The 21,585-nt window shown below is 51.1% G+C and overlaps 1 protein-coding gene across 2 annotated transcripts in view; it reads right to left on the reverse strand.

Moving 5' to 3' along the window:
- Positions 1-21,585, reverse strand: part of STX1A (syntaxin 1A) — a 57,978-nt gene that overhangs the window by 26,024 nt on the left and 10,369 nt on the right. For both annotated transcript variants that reach the window (XR_004550209.1, XM_034068735.1), the window contains exons 2-3: positions 18,972-19,049; positions 17,704-17,803 (exon numbers count right to left, since the gene is read on the reverse strand). Coding sequence is in view for 1 of the 2 variants with exons in the window: in XM_034068735.1 (XP_033924626.1) it covers positions 17,704-17,803; positions 18,972-19,049 (178 nt within the window). In the remaining variant the exon portion in view is untranslated. The remainder of the gene's footprint in view (positions 1-17,703; positions 17,804-18,971; positions 19,050-21,585) is intronic.

Genomic DNA, 21,585 nt, shown 5'->3' on the forward strand with positions numbered 1-21,585 from the left:
CTGAGGAAGGCACACCAGCTTCCCACACAACCGACCTGCTGGGTGCTGGGTGGGTGAGGGAACTCCCCATGGCCCACCATCAAACTGACAACTGAGACCTCAAACTGTATGTGAATGAGCAGCTTAGAGTGGCTGCCTCTGCCAGCTGCAATGTGTCCATCAGAGATCTCCAGCCCTGGGTGTCTCACAGCATCCCTCACAAGGTTTTGGGGTGCCCACCTCTCTGAGAGCAGTATTTAGCTGGCTGAAGAGCAAACAGCTTGCTTTCCTCCCTGTCCTCCTCAAGCCTCTCCATCCACCCCCATTAGCTGCAGGGTGGCACTCCATGCCCTCAGGACCTTTTCTACATCAGCACCTTGCTCCTAAACCGGCTGCTCCCACCCCACCTGGGGAGCTGCAGGAGGGATGCAGGGTGCAATGGGATGACAGGGCCAGGGCTCACAGGCAGTAAAGCAGACTGAGCTCTCCTGCAGGCACACAGCAGACAGAGGTCCCAGGTAAAGATATCCTTACACCACCAGGTTGCATTAATTGTATTACCCTCCTTTCATTCTCTCAATTGAATTCCACTTCAAATACTCCATTGTTTTCCCCAGAAGGAAGGTTGGGTTAATCAGTAATTACTCAGCTCATTCCCCATCTCTTCCTTTCAAAATCCAGTGCTGTGCTACCTCTCAAGCTCCTGATGCTCCTGAAGTCTGTGGAGACTTGCTGGAAATGAACACTGAGGCACCATCTTACTCAGCTCTTGGAATACTTCCCGATGGATAACTTCAGACTGGACCCACCAGTGCCTATTTTTGGTGCTGACTGTTTAGCAACAACCAGAATTACTGTTGGAATGTAAGAATTTAACCATCATAAGATACATCATGTGCTTTCCCCTATGTTTCTGTCTCTTCTGCATTATTCTGCCATTCTTCTTCATTAATGCAGGCACTTCACAACCATTCAGCCCATACTTTGGGCTGCTGCTTGCTGGGTTTTCCAGCTGCCTGCCACTTCCAGCTCTAGCTTCTGTGCCACTGGGAGAAAGTGGGAAAACATTCTTCTCCTTCCCACTACGTATGGGAAAATGGGAGATGAATGTATACCAACGGCAAGTAAAACTCCAAAGGGAGTTACAGGAAAGTTGTAAGAAATGCATAAGGATGCATCAAGGATGTAATGCTTTAAATTTATTATGTGCACACATGACATAAAGGAGCAAGTCATAGAATCATAAAATCATAGAATCATAGAATAGTTTGATTGGAAAGGAGCTTGAGATCATCCAGTTCCAACCCCCCTGCCATGGGCAGGGACACATCCCACTAAACCATATCACCCAAGGCTTCATCCAACCTGGTCTTGAACACTGCCAGGGATGGAGCATTCACAACCTCCCTGGGCAACCCATTCCAGTGCCTCAGCACCCTCACAGTAAAGAATTTCTTCCTTATATCCAATCTAAACCTCTGCTGTTTAAGTTTGAACCCATTACCCCTTGTCCTGTCACTACAGTCCCTAATGAAGAGTCCATCCCCAGCATCCCTGTAGGCCCCTTCAGACACTGGAAGCTGCTATGAGGTCTCCATGCAGCTTCTCTTCTCCAGGCTGAACAGCCCCAACTTTCTCAGCCTGTCTTCATACGGGAGGTGCTCCAGTCCCTGAGCATCCTCGTGGCTTCCTCTGGACTTGTTCCAACAGTTCCATGTCCTGTTTACGTTGAGGACACCAGAACTGCACACAATGCTCCAAGTGAGGTCTCACAAGAGCAGAGCAGAGGGGCAGGATCACCTCCTTTGACCTGCTGGTCACACTCCTTTGATGCAGCCCAGGACATGGTTGGTTTCTGGGCTCAAGCGCACACTGAAGCTGCTCATGTTCATTTTCTCATCAACCAAGACCTCCAGGTCTTTCTCCACAGGGCTGCTCTGAATCTCTTCTCTGCCCAACCTGTAACTGTGCCTGGGATTGCTCCAACCCAGGTGCAGGACCTTGCACTTGTCATGGTTAAACTTCATGAGGTTGGCATCAGCCCACCTCACAAGGTCCCTCTGGATGGCATTCCTTCCCTCCAGTGCATCAACAGTACCACACAGCTTGGTGTCACTGGCAAACTTGTTAAGGGCACACTCAATCCCACTGTCCATGTCAGCGACAAAGATGTTGTACAAGGCCAGTCCCAACACCGATCCCTGAAGGACACAACTTCCAGCTGGACACTGAACCTTTGAAGTCATGATTATCATGAACCAAAGGTTCTCACTTTTTGTCCTGTCTTTGGTTCCCCATTATCTGCTGTGACAAGCTAGGGATTCTATGGTTCTATGACATGCACTGCCCAAGCTGGCTGCCTGCTTATTCCACTGTTGTGTCCCCATTCTCCACACCCTGGGCCCTGAGCAGTGGCCATCTGACAGCTCCAGAAGATTTGGCAGGGCAGCATCCTGACCAGGTCAAGCAGTTGTTGCAACCTGCAGCTATGTCAGGTGTCAGAGCAAATGGCTTTGGGCATAAGGAGGCCAGAAAGGTTCCTACCCACTGCACAGCAGCCCACTGCATCTCCATAAACAGCAACCCACAGGCAATAATCATAATGCATATAATCAACAAAGGGCTTTGGTCATTGGACCAAATTTGGTCATTTAGCAGCAGCCCAGGCCACAGAGCATCACGAGAGGCAGCAGGAAACGTATAGGAAATGTCAAAAAGGGAAACCCAACACCTCACAGCTACGGGCGCTTGCTCAGGTATCCTTTCCATAGAGCCATGGCCTCACAGCATGGTTTGGGTTGGAAGGGACCAGTCCTCCTGCCACCACCACACCAGCATGTCCCTGTGCCTCTGCAGGCACCGCTGCTGTGAGCCCCTCCTGCCACCACTGCCGGAGCCATGCTAGGGGCCGGGAGCTGCAGGCAGGGCTGACGTGCTCCCCGGCACGCTCACTGCAGCTGCCCGCTCCTCCCAGCACAGCTCACCCGCATGTCACCGGCATCACCTGCCTGTCACCGGCATCACCTGCCTGTCACCGGCATCACCCGCCTGTCACTGGCTGCCTGCTCCATGGCTCTCATTGATTCATTGGAGGGGAAACCTCTGATGGAGGAAGAGGGAATCCTGAGAGCAAACCGTGCTTGTTCGCTGCTTCACTGCTCCCACCTTCCCTTGCTGTCCTTGCTCAGTGCTCCTCGGATTGGGGCAGGTTACCTCTGACTGCTTGAAATAAAGCCACAGAAACTGGGAATCGTGGTAGGAAGGGAGGAAAACCAACTTAAAAAAGATGAAATGACACAATTTGAATGAACAAAAAACAACAGGGACCCTACAAAATTACCTCAAAACAGCACAAGGATGCATTCAGGCTGTTCAGAATGGAAGGGGGAAATAGAATGGATGCGGGTCTGGGATTGCACAGACCAACTGCCAAGTACCCATTCACCCTCTTCAGGTCTCGCATAGGAGGTAAGGACAGTTCTGTGCACTGTCTGGTGGTGGCCTGCACATTTCCTCCTTGGCTCACCCAGCCCCATCTCTGCAGCCTCCCTCACTACCTTGGCCTCGTCGGTCTCACCTAATTACAGATCCCCTTGCACGTTCCCTCCCTCCCCACGCTGGATTCCACTCTCCCTTCCCACTTCACTCTCCAGACTCCTTTCTTTGCCAGGATTTGCCTTCAGCATTCGCAGCACTGCCCTTATTAGCTCTTAGCTAACTGCCCAGCAAGACAGCGGGCTCTGTCCTGCGGCTCCCATGCTTTGCCCCAAGCATCCGCTGTTGGCACCTCCCTGGCCAAGCACTGTTACCTGTCAAATCGTTTGCATACTTAAAACAAAATCTCTTTAAGGTTTAACTGCTGTGCAAGGGAAGGCATCCGCAGGCAGTCCCTGCTGCACCTCCCTGCTGCAACACCACAGGCAGAAGCAGGACCTCATGCAAGAGAATAGGGTCATAGAATAGTTCGGGTTGGAAAGGACCTTAAGATCATCTGGTTCCAACCCCCCTGCCATGGGCAGGGACACCTCACACTAAACCATATTACCCAAGGCTTCATCCAATCTGGCCTTGAACACTGCCAGGGATGGAGCATTCACAACCTCCCTGGGCAACCCATTCCAGTGCCTCAGCACCTATAGCCCAGAACTTATGCTCCCCAGGACCTCAGCAACCCTGACATGGCCACAGGAGCTCTTCTCCTTCCCATCTTGCCCAGGAAAAGACATCCCCCCCCCTGCAGGTTGGTATTTCTGCCTTTTAGACAGCATGGTTTATATTCCCAAGGTGAATCCTCGGGGAAATCACAGACTCACACATTGGTTTGGGTTGGAAGGGACCTTAAAGCTCCTCCAGCTCCAACCCCTGCCCCGGGCAGGGACCCCTTCCACTGGAGCAGCTGCTCCAAGCCCCTGTGTCCAACCTGGCCTTGAGCACTGCCAGGGATGGGGCAGCCACAGCTTCTCTGGGCACCCTGTGCCAGCGCCTCAGCACCCTCACAGGGAACAGCTTCTGCCTCAGAGCTCAGCTCAGTCTCCCCTGTTACAGGGGCACAGACACCTCATACTGGGCTGTCTTCTAAACATCTGTGGCCATGCCCAGGGCATGCCGGGTCACAGAACATGGCTGTGCCCCCCACCCTGTGCACTACAGTCATGGTGCATCCTGCTCCTCCTCACCAAACCCTAACAAACAGAGGCTTTTCTTCATTAACTGCCTTCTTCCTAAGTTATCCTTTTCTACATTTCTGGCCCACGGATCCAAACCCGAAGTATTCACATGCAGGGAAACACAGCAGAAAACTCCAGCTGTTGCAGATGTGCAAAGGGCACTGCTGCTGAGCGTGCTTCGGAGGGGTGGGTCCAACACAGCTCAAAGCAAAGCTGGGGTCAAGAGATGGGAAGGTCTTAACTAAAGCAAAACATGCAATAAAGGAAAAGCAGCAAGGAGGGTATCTTGGCATTGCCTGCAGTATGGAGCAGGGACATAGAGGTGTATCACATCCATGCTGTCAGGCTGGACACAGGGACCAGATGATTAAAGAAGCAGAGTCACACTGGGGAAAAAGGATGAATGAGTCCCATGCAGGGGTCACTCATCAATTCAGTAGCTTCAATAAGAGCTTGCAGGCTGGAGAGAAATCCATTCACCAGCTTGCAGAGGCAGCACAGAGAACTGTGCTTGCTTCACCTATGTGATTTAAAGGCACACTTGATTAATGACAAAACCAGCCTAAAAAGCAACTACAGAGATACTGAAAAAGGACAAATCTCAGCTGGTTCCTATGGACAGCAATAACCCAACAGCCAAATACACCTCCAGGTCCTTGCATCCACTTGCACACTTGGGAGGACAGCTAGCAAGCAAGGCAGCAGCCGACAGCCAGAGCAGCTGACAGCCAGACAGCTCGTGCAGGGAATGAAGGCATTTTCTTCTTGGGAAAGGCAAATCTGAGCAAGAATCAGGCAGACAACTGCCTCCCTAAGCTCAACACAGCACCGTGCTGAGGATGCGCAGAGCAGACAAAAAGGGGCTGTGATTCCACCTCCAAACACTACACTGACCCTGTGTCCCAACAGCACTTCCACATTTCCCAGATGGGGATGTACAAGATAAAACTAAATGAAGCAGAGGAGAGAAAGCAGGATTTCACCAAAGGGCTGGAGCAGCTCTGCTCTGGAGCCAGGGGACAGAGCTGGGCTGGGGCAGCCTGGACAAGAGAAGGGGAGACCTGAGAGCAGCTCCAGTGCCTGAAGGGGCTGCAGGAAACATGAAGAGGGGCTTGGGACAAGGGATGTAGGGACAGGCCAAGGGGAATGGCTTGAACCTGCCAGAGGGGAGACTGAGCTGAGCTCTTGGGCAGAAGCTGTTCCCTGTGAGGGTGCTGAGGCGCTGGCACAGGGTGCCCAGAGAAGCTGTGGCTGCCCCATCCCTGGCAGTGCTCAAGGCCAGGTTGGACACAGGGGCTTGGAGCAGCTGCTCCAGTGGAAGGTGTCCCTGCCCATGGCAGGAAGGTGGAACTGGATGAGTTTTAAGGTCCCTTCAACCCAAACAATTCCATGGTTCTATGATTCTATGAATCATTTTATTTGCAGTTAAGAGCAAACATTTGGATGAGAGACCGCCTGGGAATCCCAGGTGCTGTAGGCTTTTTTCCAATAATAATGATAAGGGAAATAACAAGGGAAGAGAATACAACCGCTCACCACCCGCCGATCGATAACTAACCCAACCCGAGCAGTGATCCCACCCTGCCGGGTAACTGCCCCCAGTTCCTATACTGGGCATAATGTGCTGTGGTATGGAATACCTCTTTGGCTAGTTGGGGTCAGGTGTCCTGTCTCTGCTTCCTCCCGGCTTCCCCTCCTCCCTGGCAGAGCATGAGACTCACAAAGTCCTTGGTCAGACTAAACATTACTGAGCAGTAACTAAAACCATTGGTGTTATCAGCTCTGTTCCCAGGCCCAAAGTCAAAACCACAGCACTGCACCAGCTACTGAGAAGGAGAAATATGGCTGCTCCTGCTGAGCCCAGGACAAAGTTACACATCCTTTCACAGCTAATTCTCGAGAGCTACTGCATTTTATGGGGCTCCACCACTGCAGAAGTGGAACTGCTAAACAGGATATTCTTAAAACTCAGAGGAAAATAAGGTGGGTGATGTTCTGCTTATATCCTTCAAATCACTTTCCCACCAGGCTGCCTTCCTGTAGCACCATAAGCTATTAAAAGCCCTTGCAGTACTGTCAAGGCACAGAATTATCTTCCAGATTGGGAGCTCCAGATTCCTTTTGGTCATGGTGAGATAGATAATCCACACATTACCCACTCTAAGCACCATCTCTGCAAGAATCCAGATGGATGCCAAGAATAAGGCACTTCTTATAGCTGTAGCATTTGCAACAGAAGTTAACATGCTTTGCATAAAACTGTCCTGATTTTTGACTTGGATTGAACACATATGAGTCACTCAGCTGCATTCTTCTAAAAGTCTTGACCTGTACAGAAAATTCCCAACTTCTCTGTCACACACCCAACCTGCTTAGCAAAAAGGGCATAACCAAGACATAGACATGACAGGTTTTTCTTCATTATTCAAAACCTTTAAGCTCTCAATGGAAAAAACATTACTACACCCATCGTTTCCAAACCCCTCAGCTTAGGATGCCACTCACACAGTGTCATCTGGTACCATCACCACAGGCTTTTGCTCAAAAGGGCCTTCACTCCTGAAATTTAGGACTCAGCCTGAGGTTTGAATTGTCTTTCCTCAAAAACAACAGTATATGGGGTAAAAGAACTGACACAGACTCCAGGGCTCCCTCCAAGCTGAGGTACAACAGGGGAGATGTTCTCCAGCACACAATGACAGGACTTTACTGCCTGCATTTAGAGAGCAGATTCAGGATTGGGGTCTCTCCATTGCTCCTCCTCTAAAAAACGCTGCCTCCAAAGTCTCACCATTGTCAATTCTTCCCAAACCCTTTCTGCTAGAAAAGAACCTTGTTTCTTCAATGGAAAATACTCGAAGAGAAGACCTGGCTACCTGGGAACAGCAGCACCTGCAGCTGGGAAGAGGATGGCAGCATCAGAGTTCTACCAATGGGCCAAAGGCAAAGGGAGCACAAAAAAAACCCACTTCCATCTAGTCTGTCCCTGCTCTGCTTTTGAGCCAGAAACTTTTTAGGAGAACCTTGTGGTTTCCTATCCCCTGATTAACTGAAGCAACCACAGACACAAACTGCACTGTCCACCCAGCTCTGCTGCTTAGCTCTAAACAAGCACTAATGCACACTGAGCTGCTGCAGCCACTCTCAGGGCTCCAGGGCCTCCCAAGGGTCACTCCTTCTTGAACCCACGTGCTCTTTATCTGACTTAGAGGTCTTTTTGCTGAGCCTTTTCATGATTACAGCCATTCAGACAGCACTTACCTGGTTTAGGACATTAAAGAGCAGTCATTTTCTGAAGTGGGAAGTAAGACCTGGAGATAAAACCAGTGAACGTGGAACCCCCAACACAACAACACAACACAACACAACCCATCCAGTGCTGCAGACCAACTGCTCTGTAGCATTCTTAAAAACTAAACCGGCTCTAAACCTTTCCATTCTGCAGGAAAAGCTGAGCAGTATTCAAAGCATCATCCACAGGCATGGAATGAGTGATGTGACACATGGGAAAGGCTGGAAATCACACAGGCTCTGCATGTGGACATGTCAGCGTTTGAAAACTCCCCACTAAAACTTCCCTCCGGAGCTGTTCCTGTTCATGGCTCTGCTTCCAGGGACACAGGAAGAAGTTTCAACACTTGTACCCACCACTTCTGAGCAGACCCAAGAGGAAGAGACTTCCCACAGGCTCAGACTGGGAGCAAGGAGGTGACAGCTATGAGAATGCCAGCAAAGAAGCCTTGTAGGAAGTGTCACGCATGCCCCCAGACTCCTGCTCAACAGCTGTTTTGGAGATAGCTTCCATCAAAACAAGACTAAAACAACATCAAGGGCATTGGAACGAACATCTCTGATCTGACCAGTCTCACATGGGATCAGGAAACGGGTGGGTCCCCTGTGTATTGCCAACAGCCTCCCAGAACACTGCCATGGGATCCACCATGGGACAACCTTCTAGCCCTCCGACTCACCAGTGCACTGTGTGGCAGGGAGGAGAGACACTGCCCAGCTGGGTCTGGGTAGCAACTGCTATAGGGAATTAGCAGGTCAATGTGTCTCTCCTAAGGGCCTCCAGCTCTAACGGGGGGCCCATGGAGAAAACAGAAGGGCTCTAAGGACAACTAGGTACATACAGAGCCTTCCAGAAGCAGGCTGCTTGAATTAGGGAACACCATGTTTTACCGCAGGGACAGAATGCCAGTGCTCTTCTCTAAGGCAGAGAGTGAACCTGGTACAGAGATCCATCACCACACAGAAAAAGTGGAATAATGCTAGTTAACAAATGAGCAGGATTCTCACTCATCCCATGCTTCTCCTTGCAGCTTTCACCCTTTCCAGGATATGAGGTTTCACTTTGGCATGGATAAACGTTTTCACCTCATCCCGGGTAAGAGTCTTCTCATCCATACTGTCACATGGCTGTACTCAGAACCAAGCAACCCCACTCAGCCCCACCAACAGGAGCATGAGAGAGCTCAAAACACAAGAGCAGAGATGCTTAACCCCTTTCCAATGCAATGTGCAACATCTTGGTGCCATTTCTCATCTCCCCTCTGTGCTGTACAACTTCTCTTGCCGATGACCAAGTGTTCAACCATCAGCACCGCACACATCTTGCTCCCATTCCCACAGCCTGCCCCTGGGCACTGCCACCAGTACAGGGACACCGGGATGGCCTTCATCTCCTCTGTTCCTCAGTGCCAAGCTTGTATGTGGCACATGAGCTGTACTTCCCTTCCCGTGCAGAGTTATTGTAGATTTACAGGTCAAAACCACTACCAGCCATGACAACCTCCGGCAGTCTGAGCCAGGAATGATGGATTATTCTTCTCATTAGAACTATAAAAGAAGTGGTTTGCAAAGTGCTGGAGGCAAGTAATAAATAGTATCTATGCAAGATGGTCTTGCACACGCTTCAGCGGTGCAGACATCAGTATTTACAGATCAGAAGCCAAGTTAGATCCTACACCAGTTATTAATTATTTACCTTAAAACTAATTAATCATCTATTAACTCCTTGTGAGCTCTTCTACAAGCAGCTGTCCTCATGAAGTGACTCAGTGAATGCTTCTAACGGCTACAGCTTCACACCATTAAGAAGAAAAATTGTTCCTGGGAGAGCCCCAAGCCAGAAATCAGAGGAGGGCACATCCCAGCTGCATTTTATCTTCTTTCCCTGACAATTACTTGGCCTTGCCTGCCCTTTCATTTCTGCCACATGGTGCTCACAGCAGAATGCTTCCCATGGTGCTCACAGCAGAATGCTTCCCCAGACACACGTCTTCTTACCTGCAATCAAAGCAGCTCTTTTATTTGCTAATAATCTGATAACTCAGTTAGGGAAGTACAGTTATGCTCCACCTCTGTGGGGCCTGGGAGCTCAGGAATACTGCTAAGAGATTGCAAGAAGCTTAAACCTATTAAGCAGGCTCTGATGGCACTCAAAGCAAGCTCAAGGTGTACACTGCCTGTTATCAGATGACATTTCTGCCCAGTGTACCCACAGGAACTGAAGCAGGATCAGTGCAGGTCAGCAAGGCCATGGGTACAGAAATGGCACCACAAGGGCCATGTACTCTCCTCTGAAAGGCTCCAGTGCTGCCCGGCTGCAGCCTCTGCAGCCATCCTGCCTGAAACCGCAATCGTTCTCCCCATTCCCCCAGCCAAATGCAAATGAAACACCTCTCAAACCCCAAAGGTCTCAGGGTGTTTCTGCTGAAACACCACAGCTGGTCACCACTTTGCTTCCCATCAGCGTTCATAAGCAATGTGCAGGTTCTCCCTTGCTGTTTAACTCCACTGGTACTTGCAGATGCTCTGATACTTCTCTTTTGTCAGAGGAGTTCTCATTTATGCTTAATTCGAGGCTGTGCTGGGAGAACCCATGGCCCAACCTAACACCACAACTGTAAGAAATAAGAGCCAAAAGCGATGGGGACATCATCTGGCCATCACCACCCACCACAGCAGCCCCTTCACATGCTTGGAGGTTCGGCAGCTGCTTGAAGAGAAGCTTCCAGTCAAGCCCCCAGCCAAGCCCTACACAGGGTGACCCCTGGACACACAACAGCTTTCCTTACACGGTACAGCCACATTTCCATCCCAAATGCACCTCTCCTGGAGCACTGCCATCCAGCACCCCTATCCTGGGGGCAAAACCATCGGCAACAAGGGCTCACAATGTACCCAAAGTCCTCACTGAATAGCAAGCACCATGAGCCCACTCAGGAAGTGGGGCACGAAGCCAATACTTCCAGCACTCCTCAGACTCTAATGGGGACCCCTGTGAGAACCATAATTTCAATACCCAGGACACAGCAGATGATTTCAACATCAAACTGAAGCCCCTGTTGATCACACACATCTGGTTCTCACTCACTGGATTCCCATCATGTTGGACAGGGCTTTGAGCAACCTGCCCCATGGCAAGGGGGCTGGACTGGATGATCTTTGAAGGTCCTTTCCAACCCAAACCACTCTGTGAGTCCATGATTCTGTGGCGAAAGCCAAGCTGCTACAGGGGGAAGCAAATCAAATACATGGAGAGAGCGTTAGTGTGAAGCACTACATATATTGACCAACAGACCTATTGGGGAAATGGAAACCCTTGAATGAGGGTCACTACTCCTAATTTACAAACAAAACCATTAACAGTAGCAGAGACCCTCACATACTGGGAAATAAAGGAGAGCTTTGGCACCTTATCAAGCAACTCCAGATGAGATTTGTAATACTCGACTGAATACTCGAGGCATTTGTGTAATTGATACTGGTATTGCAGCATATATTCCATCAGGTTACTTTGGTTTGATAGCCCCAAAGTCTGCTTTAGCCATCAAAGCTGTTCAGATACCTGGGGGCATCATTGATCCAGATTATCAAGAGGAGATCAAGGTGATTTTGTTTACTAGTGGAGATCAAGATATCTTCATTCAGCCACGAAACCGTGTTGCCCAAATGTCAACTTTGCCTGTGTTGAGAATGCAAGTGAGTAAGGGGGAAGCCCCACAGAAAAGTATGGCTCAAGGGAACTGTGGGTTTGGATCCATTGACCAGTTGAATAGTGGAGCTAAAGTTTGGGTCCAAACACCCAACAGCCAACCCTAGCTGGCTGAAATTATTGCCACTGGAAAAGACAATGTGGTATTAGTGAGTAAATCCAGACAAGAAAAATGGAGCTATGTCCCTGCAAATAAATGCTATTTGAGAGAATGCTATTACTGTGGTATAGTTTTGTGTTGTACAGACACTACAGATTCTAGCCATCCTCCTACATCTTATGGCCACTTTGGGTGATGCCATTACCCCAGGAAGGTACCTGAAAAGGACTGACATCTTGCTTGTGCACTGGAAGTGGAAAAGCAGCACCAGACAAGATAATGACACCTGAGACATGAATGAACTGAATGAACCTTCCCTTCGTAACTAATCAACGTTTTCCCCAGGAGTACATCTGTGGACAACCCGTTTGTCAGGAAAATGCTACAAACGATTGCTTGTGTAACATCAAATGGAATAAGTAGTAACTACAGCCAATGCTAGTATTGCTGCTACAAAACGTAACCCTTTTAGTGCTAATAGTACTGAGAATGTACACAACATGAGTAGCAGTAGTGTGAATAAAACTCTAGCATCCCTCAGTGTGCGTAACAGTTGTTATTTTATTAACAATATGGAACTGCTGTCTATGGTCCAACCATGAGACATCGTGTCTCGTGTGTCTCCATCATGATCAGGAATCAAAGGACTGAGTGTAACGGATGGGAACCTCGCTGACAGTTGATTCTCTCTCATGTCTGAGAGACATAACAAATATATGTTTTTGTCAAAGTGTATTTGGTGAAGTATATATGTTTGCAGTCCTCATGACTGCCAATGGAGCTGATCAGCCCTTGGCAGGCAGCACGGCTCTGCCTGCACAGGCTGGAGCTGGCAGCTCCCAGGCACTTGCTAGGAGGCAGACCCAGGCCACCCAGCTCCCTGCGGGGCTCCCAGGGAAGGGCAAATGGGATCCCTGCGGGGATCCATCATCTCCCTGGGTGCAGAGAAACCACTACTGGCACCTCCTGCATGCAGCTGGTGCTGCACCCACACAGAGCAGGACATGCAGCACCCAGGGGTGGGCAGGCGGGCAGCACCCCTGGGAGCAAACCAGGGGAGCAGTAGGAGTGTGGTGGGCAGAGAGCAGGCAGAGGGGGCTGGCGAGACGTGTCCTGTCAGCAGAGTAGGCAGGAGCTGCATGGTGATGGTGGGCGGTGTTGTGAGGCATAAAACACGGGGATTTTGGGGGGAGCTTGTGGGAAAACAGGAGACACTTTTCTGTCTGAGGATCTGCTCCTAAAATGAGCGTTGAAAAGTTTTGGTGCAACATTCTAGGATTTAAGCACTTGATTATTGCAGCAATTCAAACGTACAGCAGCACACTGCTAACTGCCTTTTAGAAAAGGAACAGGCTTCTATTCCAAACCTTCCCCAAGAACACTTTTTGCCTTAGTGCATTGCAATATTAGGGCACGCTTCTGTACACTGTTTTTGAGTACTGGGTAAGATATCGGTTTGGGTCTCCAAGCCAAGAGTGGAGATTCTCTCTTTTTTCAGCATTCTCCTTGATTTGCCACTCTGAGCTTGGTGGTTTCTGCCCCTCTCAGTGCAAGTACACACACCCCACAGACCCACTGCTGTGTGATGGGCCAGCACAACTGGCCTGCACTATGCTACAATCTGATTCTAGGTGTCTTTATTTGGTCATTACGCAGAAGTAAAAACATTGTAGGTATCTCACAAACTTCCAGCCACACTGTCACAGAATCACAGTATCAACCAGGTTGGAAAAGCCCTTCAAGCTCATCCAGTCCAACTGTTGCCCAGCCCTGCCAAGTGTACCACTAACCCATGGCACTGAGGGCCTCGTCTGCACAGTCTGTGAATGCTTCCATGGACAGTGACTCCACTGAAGCTATCAGGGATGCAACAGGTACCCCATCCCAGCAGCGAGCCACCTACCCTGACATCAAACCCGTTGATACACCATCAGGGCTTTGCTTCCTGCACCTGTCTCCAGCACTGGGTACCATGGCCACCAGCCCTTCAGTTGCTCATCCAGATTCCCCTCCACGTCTTTATCAGTTGAGGCACATTGTTCTCAAACTGTGGACACCCCAACTGCCCACAGCACCAGCATCAGTTCACCCCAGAGGACAACAGAGAAGAACCAGGGACTCTGTGTTTCCGACTGTCACAGCCTGGACATGACACAACCCAATGGGTAAGAGCAGCTGCTTCTAACAGACTCCAGCCTGGTCTAGCATCAAGTCTCCTGGGCTGAAGCCACAGCCTCCACTCCTTGGCCCATGACTGTTACCAAACAAGCCCAGCCAACAGCAACCACGCCAGGCACCTGCCCTTCCTCCTTCAGCAGACCCAGCTCACCTCACTTCTTGCTGTGGTCCTTCAGCACTTGGATTTCCTGCTCCATCCTCCTGTTTGCTCCCACTTGCCTAAAACCAAATCCTTCTCCTCCCCTTCCTTCCACCTGGAGCAGAGCAATACACACCACCCCTGACATCCTCAACTACCAATAAGTTAGCTATAGATTTGGACACTCCACCCCCACCACAGCAGGAGCCCCTTGTTGCAGCAGTGCCCACAGAATGATGCTGGGGACCCAGGAAGTGACAGGACCTCTGGCCACCCTCCTGCCTGCACCCCTGCCCTTCTCTGCTGGCTGTTCCCTGCTTTTGGCATGCCTAGAAAGCACAAAGCCTTCCCCATGCCACAGCATGCGGCAGCGCCAAAGTAATCCTGCAAAGCACACTAACAGGATTTATGGCTTGCTCATATCAGCCCTCCTAAACTCATTTCTGCAAATAACAGATTATCCCCCACGTCAACACTGAGACAATGGAGATTTAGCAAGAGAAGGCTGAGATCCAGCTGCAAAGCTGGGATTGCATGAGGTCTGCTGGAGAGCATTGTGCTGCACCCCCAGGAGCAGCTCAGAATGCAGAATCCCAGGTTCTGCTGTGTTGTCTGATCAGATTCCAGGGCTGCAGCCAGTCTGGGTGTCCACATTGAGAACAATGTGCCCCAACTGACAAAGATGTGGAGGAGAAACTGGAAGAGAGCTGGCAGCCAGGGTACCCAGTGCTGGGAGAGAGGTTGTACGGTGATGGGACCAGTTCCAAGACACTCCTCTCCTGCCTGTGCAAGCAGCACCCGCAGACTCTCATGGTGCATCAGCCCCAAGGTGAGGGCACATCTCTTTGCTAGGAATTACAGAAACCACTCTCTAACTCAAACCTTCTCCAGCAGATGGAGAGCTTGAACAAAGTCACCCAGGACCTGTGCCTAAAGCCACCACCTTGAGTCTGCACAGCTTAAAATATGAAACTGGAGGTCAAGTGTACGTGGAACTGAGCCCCGCATCCATCCTGGTGCAGAGCCATAATGGGACTGCTTCCAGATCTTTACTGGGTCTTCTGAAGCCTGTGGAGATGGGCTGAGCTGACAGGCTGAAAGACACGACTTTGATTTGAAGATTTACATTCCTAGAGGCAATTTATTCAGCGAACATCATCCGTCACGTAACACAGCGAGAGGGCGCAGGGAGGATGCAACACAGAGAGGAAGCGAACGGCAGAGAAGTCCTTCCCAACCACCCCAGAAAAAACCCCAACAAAACCATTACTTCATTCCTCTCCAGCTGGCGACTTGCCACTCAAAGCCACCTCCCCTGGGAAGTGGCTCAGACGAAGGACTTAGGATGAACAGCCTGCCGCAAGTGCCAGGAGCAACAACAGATGCAGCAGCTCACCAGGAAGGACTTCAGGAACAGGTTTACCAAGACTGCAACTCAAATCAGAAGTAGCAGCAAACCAAGGAGGAACACAGCCCCTTACACAGCCCCTTGGCCACTCTGAGCCCATCTAAGTCCCAACATGATGCTGCCTAACTTGGAGCTGCAAGCACAGGCAGGCAGGCAGGGGCTGTCACCTCATTGGCATGATGGCAAAGCCAGCCAGCTGCCCACCCACCAGGCACCAAAATAAGCCTAGGCAACAGTGGCAGCATGGATCCAGGAACAGTCTGTGCAACCATAACAGGGATCAGCTGGAAGGGAGGGGATGGGAGCGGAGGGATGAGCTCTCTGTGCAACATGGATCCAGCCCAGGACCTTCACCCTGTGGTGGGCAGGTGGGTAGATCACACAGACACCCAAACCTCACCTTCTTATGCAAGAACAGGTGCAGGAGAGCATCAAGAGCTTACATCTGCCTTAGCACACAGTCATTTAAGAAACAGATTCCAGTAGGATTGTACCTGTGGAGTCTATCAGTGACCCTGAAAAAGCAGCAATGAATTTAGCCCGCAGACACTGTACATCCTTCCCTCCTTCCCCTTCTCCCTCCCTTCTTCCCTCCCTCCCTCTCTCCACTCAGTGCTCCAAGAGCAACTCCAATCACTGTTCATCTGTTTCCAAATTGACCAGCCCAGCTCTGCCCTGATCTTCTAAAGCCCCACTCCAAGGTCCTCCAGCTGTAGGAAGGACTTGCCAGCAGTGCTTAAGGAGAAGCTACAACCTCACACCAAACTGAGCTGCACCACACAGCACATCTGCTTCCAGACAAGAATGAGAAGTCTGTGCCTTTCTTCTGATACCCTGGAGGGTGATCAGCCATCATCTTGTAGCGAAGGTTTCACATGATGCTACAGTGCACAAAGATCACTCATAAGTAACTAAGGAGCTGTTCCAGGGGGGAGGAAGCAGCACCCAAACTCCTTGTCTTGCCTTGACTGTCATCGCAGGTATCATCCACTTACATGCTGGATTCAGCTGTAAGTTACTCTTCTCCTTCTTAGTAGCTGGTGCAGTGCTGTTTCTGCAGTTCCACAAGCATACCCATCACTGAGCACCTGATCAGACCCGCCTGATACATCAGACCCAGAACCTCCTGAACACACAAGAGTACAAAACACTAACCTGTAAACAAGGTGTGGGCTCCTATTTCGCTGCCCAAACAGGTTTTGGCATTATAAACTGAACTTTCCACGATACCAAGGCAAGGTAACACTGTAAAACAAAACCATGAGGACTTCCAACGTCCTGGATGCGTCTGGAAGTCATGTCAATGTCACCGCATCCTGTTCACTGCAGATCTCAGACTTTTAAATAGATTATGCTTTTAGGCCACAAATGCCCTTTGCAGCCTGAGCTGGGGCTCAGCCCCAAGCAGTCCCTGTGCCAGTGCATGCTGTATGAGCCCAGTAGCCACAGGCAAAGCAGTGACAGCTCTTCTCTGAAAACACCCAAACAGACACTGCAAGACCTTACAGTGCGAGTGCAGTCTAACAGAGCCTGAAGGATCACTGTCAGCAGCCTGAGACACGTGAATTTCCTTGAGAAGATCCCTCATTTCCAGGCTTGCCTAAGTACATTTTAGCTGAGGAGCAGCTGCCAGGGGAGGAGAGGGTGAGACAGTTCTGCAAGCACCGAGTTCTTCCAAGCAATTTTCAGTATCTATTGATTTGTCCCAGGGCTGGACACAAGAAAATGTGTGCACAGCTCCACAAACAACCCACAGTCAGAGACAAGTGCCCTGGAAGGGACAGGCTCTGGCCAGCCAGGAACAGAATGTCCTTCAAGACAAGGGAGGCTGGGTCGCAGGTGCACACTCACAGGCAAGCTGCGCCATTCCTGGGCCAAGCAGGCGATGCTCAGCCTGTTCTCTAACTGCTGCCTCTTCCCCAGGCAACCTGGGACAAGGCAATGGCAACCAGCACAAAACCGTTTGCTCTTTCATCTTCCACCCTTCAGGAACTCCTTCCAGCAGCCTCTCTGGACCCTCACCACCTCTCAGCACCAGAGAGCCATCCCTCCAACTCCCCACACAGGTCCGAGCCCTTCCTCACCCTGGCCATCAGCCACCTTGGCAGCTGGTGGCTTTCCAGCTGTGGCCACTGAAGACAAGAACTTCTGCCTGACTCCATCCACCCCACAAGTGGCCCAGTCCCATGCAGCCATGTGCCCACAGGCACATGGAGCTCCCAGCTCACTCACTCTCATCGGGGTTAGGCGAGGCAAGGATGGCGCTGTGCTTCCTCTTCACTTCCTCCACATTCTCTGAGATCTTATCGATGAACCCTCGAATTTCTTCCACCTGTGAGGATGGGACAACCAGAGAAGTCTCCTGTGAGATACCTGCACCTTTGGGAAGGGGAGGGATGATTAACCCCTATCCCAAAGCAACCATGACACATCTGACCCACAGCGAACATCCTCCTGGACAAGTATTTTCCAGTTGGATTCTCAAACTGCAGGACCACTGTGAAAACAGACCTTCCACATCACAGCAGCAGCTCTGCAGTCACAGCAATGGCACACAGACTCTGTGTCCTGTATTCTTCGTGATGCAGTGAGAAACATTTGGGGTTTATTTAAATTAGCATCAGATCTATGGATGCCCAGGCCCTGCACCTCCGCATGGAGAGCACTACTGAGGCTGCACAAGACAGGCTCAGTCCCCCATGGCTCTCTGCTCCAGAAGCCCAGTTTGACCCTCATCCCACAGGCCAGGGAGACCATGTTTGCCAGCAGATCCATGCCAGCATCTTCCCTGCACTTCTCAACCAGGAGACATGCCAGTATTGCTGAGAGGGGAACATCTACTTGTGCCCTCTGCCTGCTGAGCTGCCCACCTTCCAGCTCTGTCTTCTCCTTCGACTCACACCACAACTTTGCTCATTTTCTCCCATCTGCATACGAGGTTTTTTTCATTCCCCACTTCATTGCCTGCACAGATACATTTTAACACCCCCTACACACATGCCATGCTAAGGGCGTGCTAAAAATCCGCATGCAGATCTTACAGCCACCCACATGCCAGAAGACAACCTCTTGTTTGGTAACGAGAGGCACAGAATTAAACCAATCCCATGCAGACACTGCTACTCTGCAGAGATGCCTCCAGGAGCCGTCTGGGAGCTGGTCAGCTTTAGCAGCAGGCTGGAGGTTGGGCAGCTCCCGGGCTCCACTGCCCCACTGGTGTCTGGAAGAGCACGTGGAACAGTAAAGCATCCATAGGGCCAGGTAAGCCCCAGACAGCCACAGGTCTGCATGGAAGCCTGGTTCCTGCTAACTGGCACTCTGAGTGTAACCCCCAAGGATGCCCAGCATGAGCTGAGCAGCATCAGCCAGGGCAGGGACCCCTCCTCACCTCTACTGCTGGCAGTGGGAGCCTGGACCAGAGCCCTGCAGCCTCCTCCAGTGCTAACAGAAAGGTCTGAGCTCACTTTAGAGCTACACTGGAGCAAAACTAAACCTCTCACCTGCTCAAAGAACTCGTCCATGAAGCGGTCCCGGTCCACGCTGACGGTGACTTCATCATCATCATCACTGTCCTTCGCCTGCAAGGACACAGAGAGAGGCATCAACAACTGCTTCCTGCCAAGTTTTCAACCCCATTCCAGGAGCCCCTCAGGGCACCTTCCCCTTCTCCTCTGCTCACTTGCTCCCAGGAGCCACAGCATGGGACACCCCAGGCACCAGAGCACTTATGGACACCAAGAAAGCAGCTCCATCAATAAAGGCACAATGCAAAACACCACAGCCAGTGACACCCATGCATTTACAGAGCTGGGTAACGTTATGAGCTATCCTCGGCTGTGCGTCAGCACAAGGCCTCTGCAAACAGCAGTGTTGGGAAACACAAGGGATGCTGCAAGGAGAAAGCACAAGGGATGCTGCAAGGAGAAAGCACAAGGGATGCTGCAAGGAGAAAGCACAAGGGATGTTGCAAGGAGAAAGCACAAGGGATGCTGCAAGGAGAAAGCACAAGGGATGCTGCAGAGTGCAGAAGCAGTGGGAGAGAACAGAGAATACAACAGAACTAGTAAAGCCACAGCAGGCAAATGAGGGGTTGTCTGCTGAAGCATGTGTGTCATTGTCACTAGAAATGAAAACACCTCCTGTCCCAGCAAGGCAGAGGACACAAGCTCACAGGGGAAAGAAAAATTACAGTCCTCTGTATAAGGTGACATTTAAAAGAGTATTATCCAAAACAGATACATGATGGAGGGAAAGGGAAAATTAATGGGGTGGAAAAGTTTCCCTTTACTCCACCTTCACTAGAGAAGGAACCAGTGGAATGGAGAAGATTTAAGACAGAGAAGTGTCTCTGCTCATCTCGTAACTGTGCCATGTTTTGCAGCGGGTTACACATCACCCTGTAGCCCCCCCACACTTTGCAGAGAGCTCGTCAGTGTGGGCTCCAGTGAGATGCTGCTCACCTTGAGGTAAGTCAGATGAAACATCCATCCTTGCCCCTTAAATTGTCTTTTCTACTTAGGGTGATTGACCTGGGGAGTCACCCAGGGGAGACCTCAGCTTTCAGCCTTACAGCTGCCCATGGCACCCTTTGGTAACCAGCAAATACACCAAGATTGGAGAGCTACCACGATTCCAGTGCAAACCTCATCCTGACAAGCATTAGGAGCAGTGCTGCACTCAGCCCACGGCTCTGTGAACACAAAGGAACCAGGAGTCCAGAATCTGCCCATTTGGACCACAACCAGGCCCCCACACCAGGGTCAGCAGGCAGGAGCTGCCTGCCCAGGAAGGCAGGGACATGGCAGAAGCCACAAGCCTGGGAAAGGGTTGGTGCATTTAGATTTTGATGGACGTCAGCAACATTAACCCAAGGTCTTGAGTGAAAGACAACTTCAACTGAGTGAACACCACCCACAGTGTCTGTCACTGGGGCTGGAGCAGCTGCAGTGTCTTTCACTGTGGTTGGAGTGGCTGCAGTGTCTGTTGTCGGGGTTTGAGTGGCTGTGTTGTCTGTTGCTTTGCCATCAGATCCAGAGACATCTTTCTCCTGCTCCTCACAGAGCAGGGTTTGTAGGCATGGGCCAAACCCCACGATGCTGCAGTGAGTTGTCCATGCCTGGCATTGCCAGGATGCCAGCACACCTTGTCTAAGCTCACTTGAAGGCAGCTGGCCCCTGGGGCACAGCAGCGTGCTGATGCACCAGCAGGGTGATGGCTATGTAGGGCAGGACGTGGCACTGCCCCACTGTGCACAGCACAAAAACCCAGCTGGGAGCCCTGCAAAGAGGAAATGACAGAGATGGAGCCGGCTGCTCGCAGGGCACGTGTCACTCCGGGCACCATCTGTCCAACCCACGTCACTGGGAACACCCTCCATGCACAGCGCCAGGCTGGTCTCGGGGCCCCACCACCATACCCTGCACAGGGGAGCAGCAGCATTGGCTATGGGGCTGAGCAGGACCCAAGGGGGAGCAGATGCCACCAGGCTGCGGGCACTGGAGGATCACCTGTGCCCAGCATCCCTGTCCATCCCGCAGCTCAGCCCAGGCACACTGCCAGCCCTCACAGGCATTCTCACCCTGGCTCGAAGTGGTTTTGCATACACTGCTGCCAAAGCAGAAACAAAACCAAAATACTCCTCCTAAGGATACCTAAAATGTCCACTCAGCCAACAGTGTTTTGGCTTCCTGCATCCCAGCTGTGAGCATCCCAGGTTTTCAAAGCCACATGGAAAGCTCCGATCTAGGTCAAAGCTACCCTCTGGTGCTGCTTAACACAAGCAGCAAATAATTCACAGCCTTCAAAAGCCCGGGCTTGCTTGCCAGTGACAGGCAAGCAGCATGCAGTCCCAATGCCACATAAGCACACAAGGCGCATCATCCTCCCAGTGCTTCCCAGCTGCCAAAATGGCCATCCTCCATCTCTGTATCCTCCATCTCTGCATCCTCCATCTCTGCATCCCCCATCTCTGTATCCTCCATCTCTGCATCCTCCATCTCTGTATCCCCCATCCCTGCATCCTCTATCTCTGCATCCCCCATCTCTGCATCCCCCATCCCTGCATCTTCTATCTCTGCATCCCCCATCTCTGTATCCCCCATCCCTGCATCCTCT

Source organism: Melopsittacus undulatus, chromosome 13 (assembly GCF_012275295.1).
Source record: "Melopsittacus undulatus isolate bMelUnd1 chromosome 13, bMelUnd1.mat.Z, whole genome shotgun sequence".
Taxonomy (NCBI): Eukaryota; Metazoa; Chordata; class Aves; order Psittaciformes; family Psittaculidae; genus Melopsittacus; species Melopsittacus undulatus.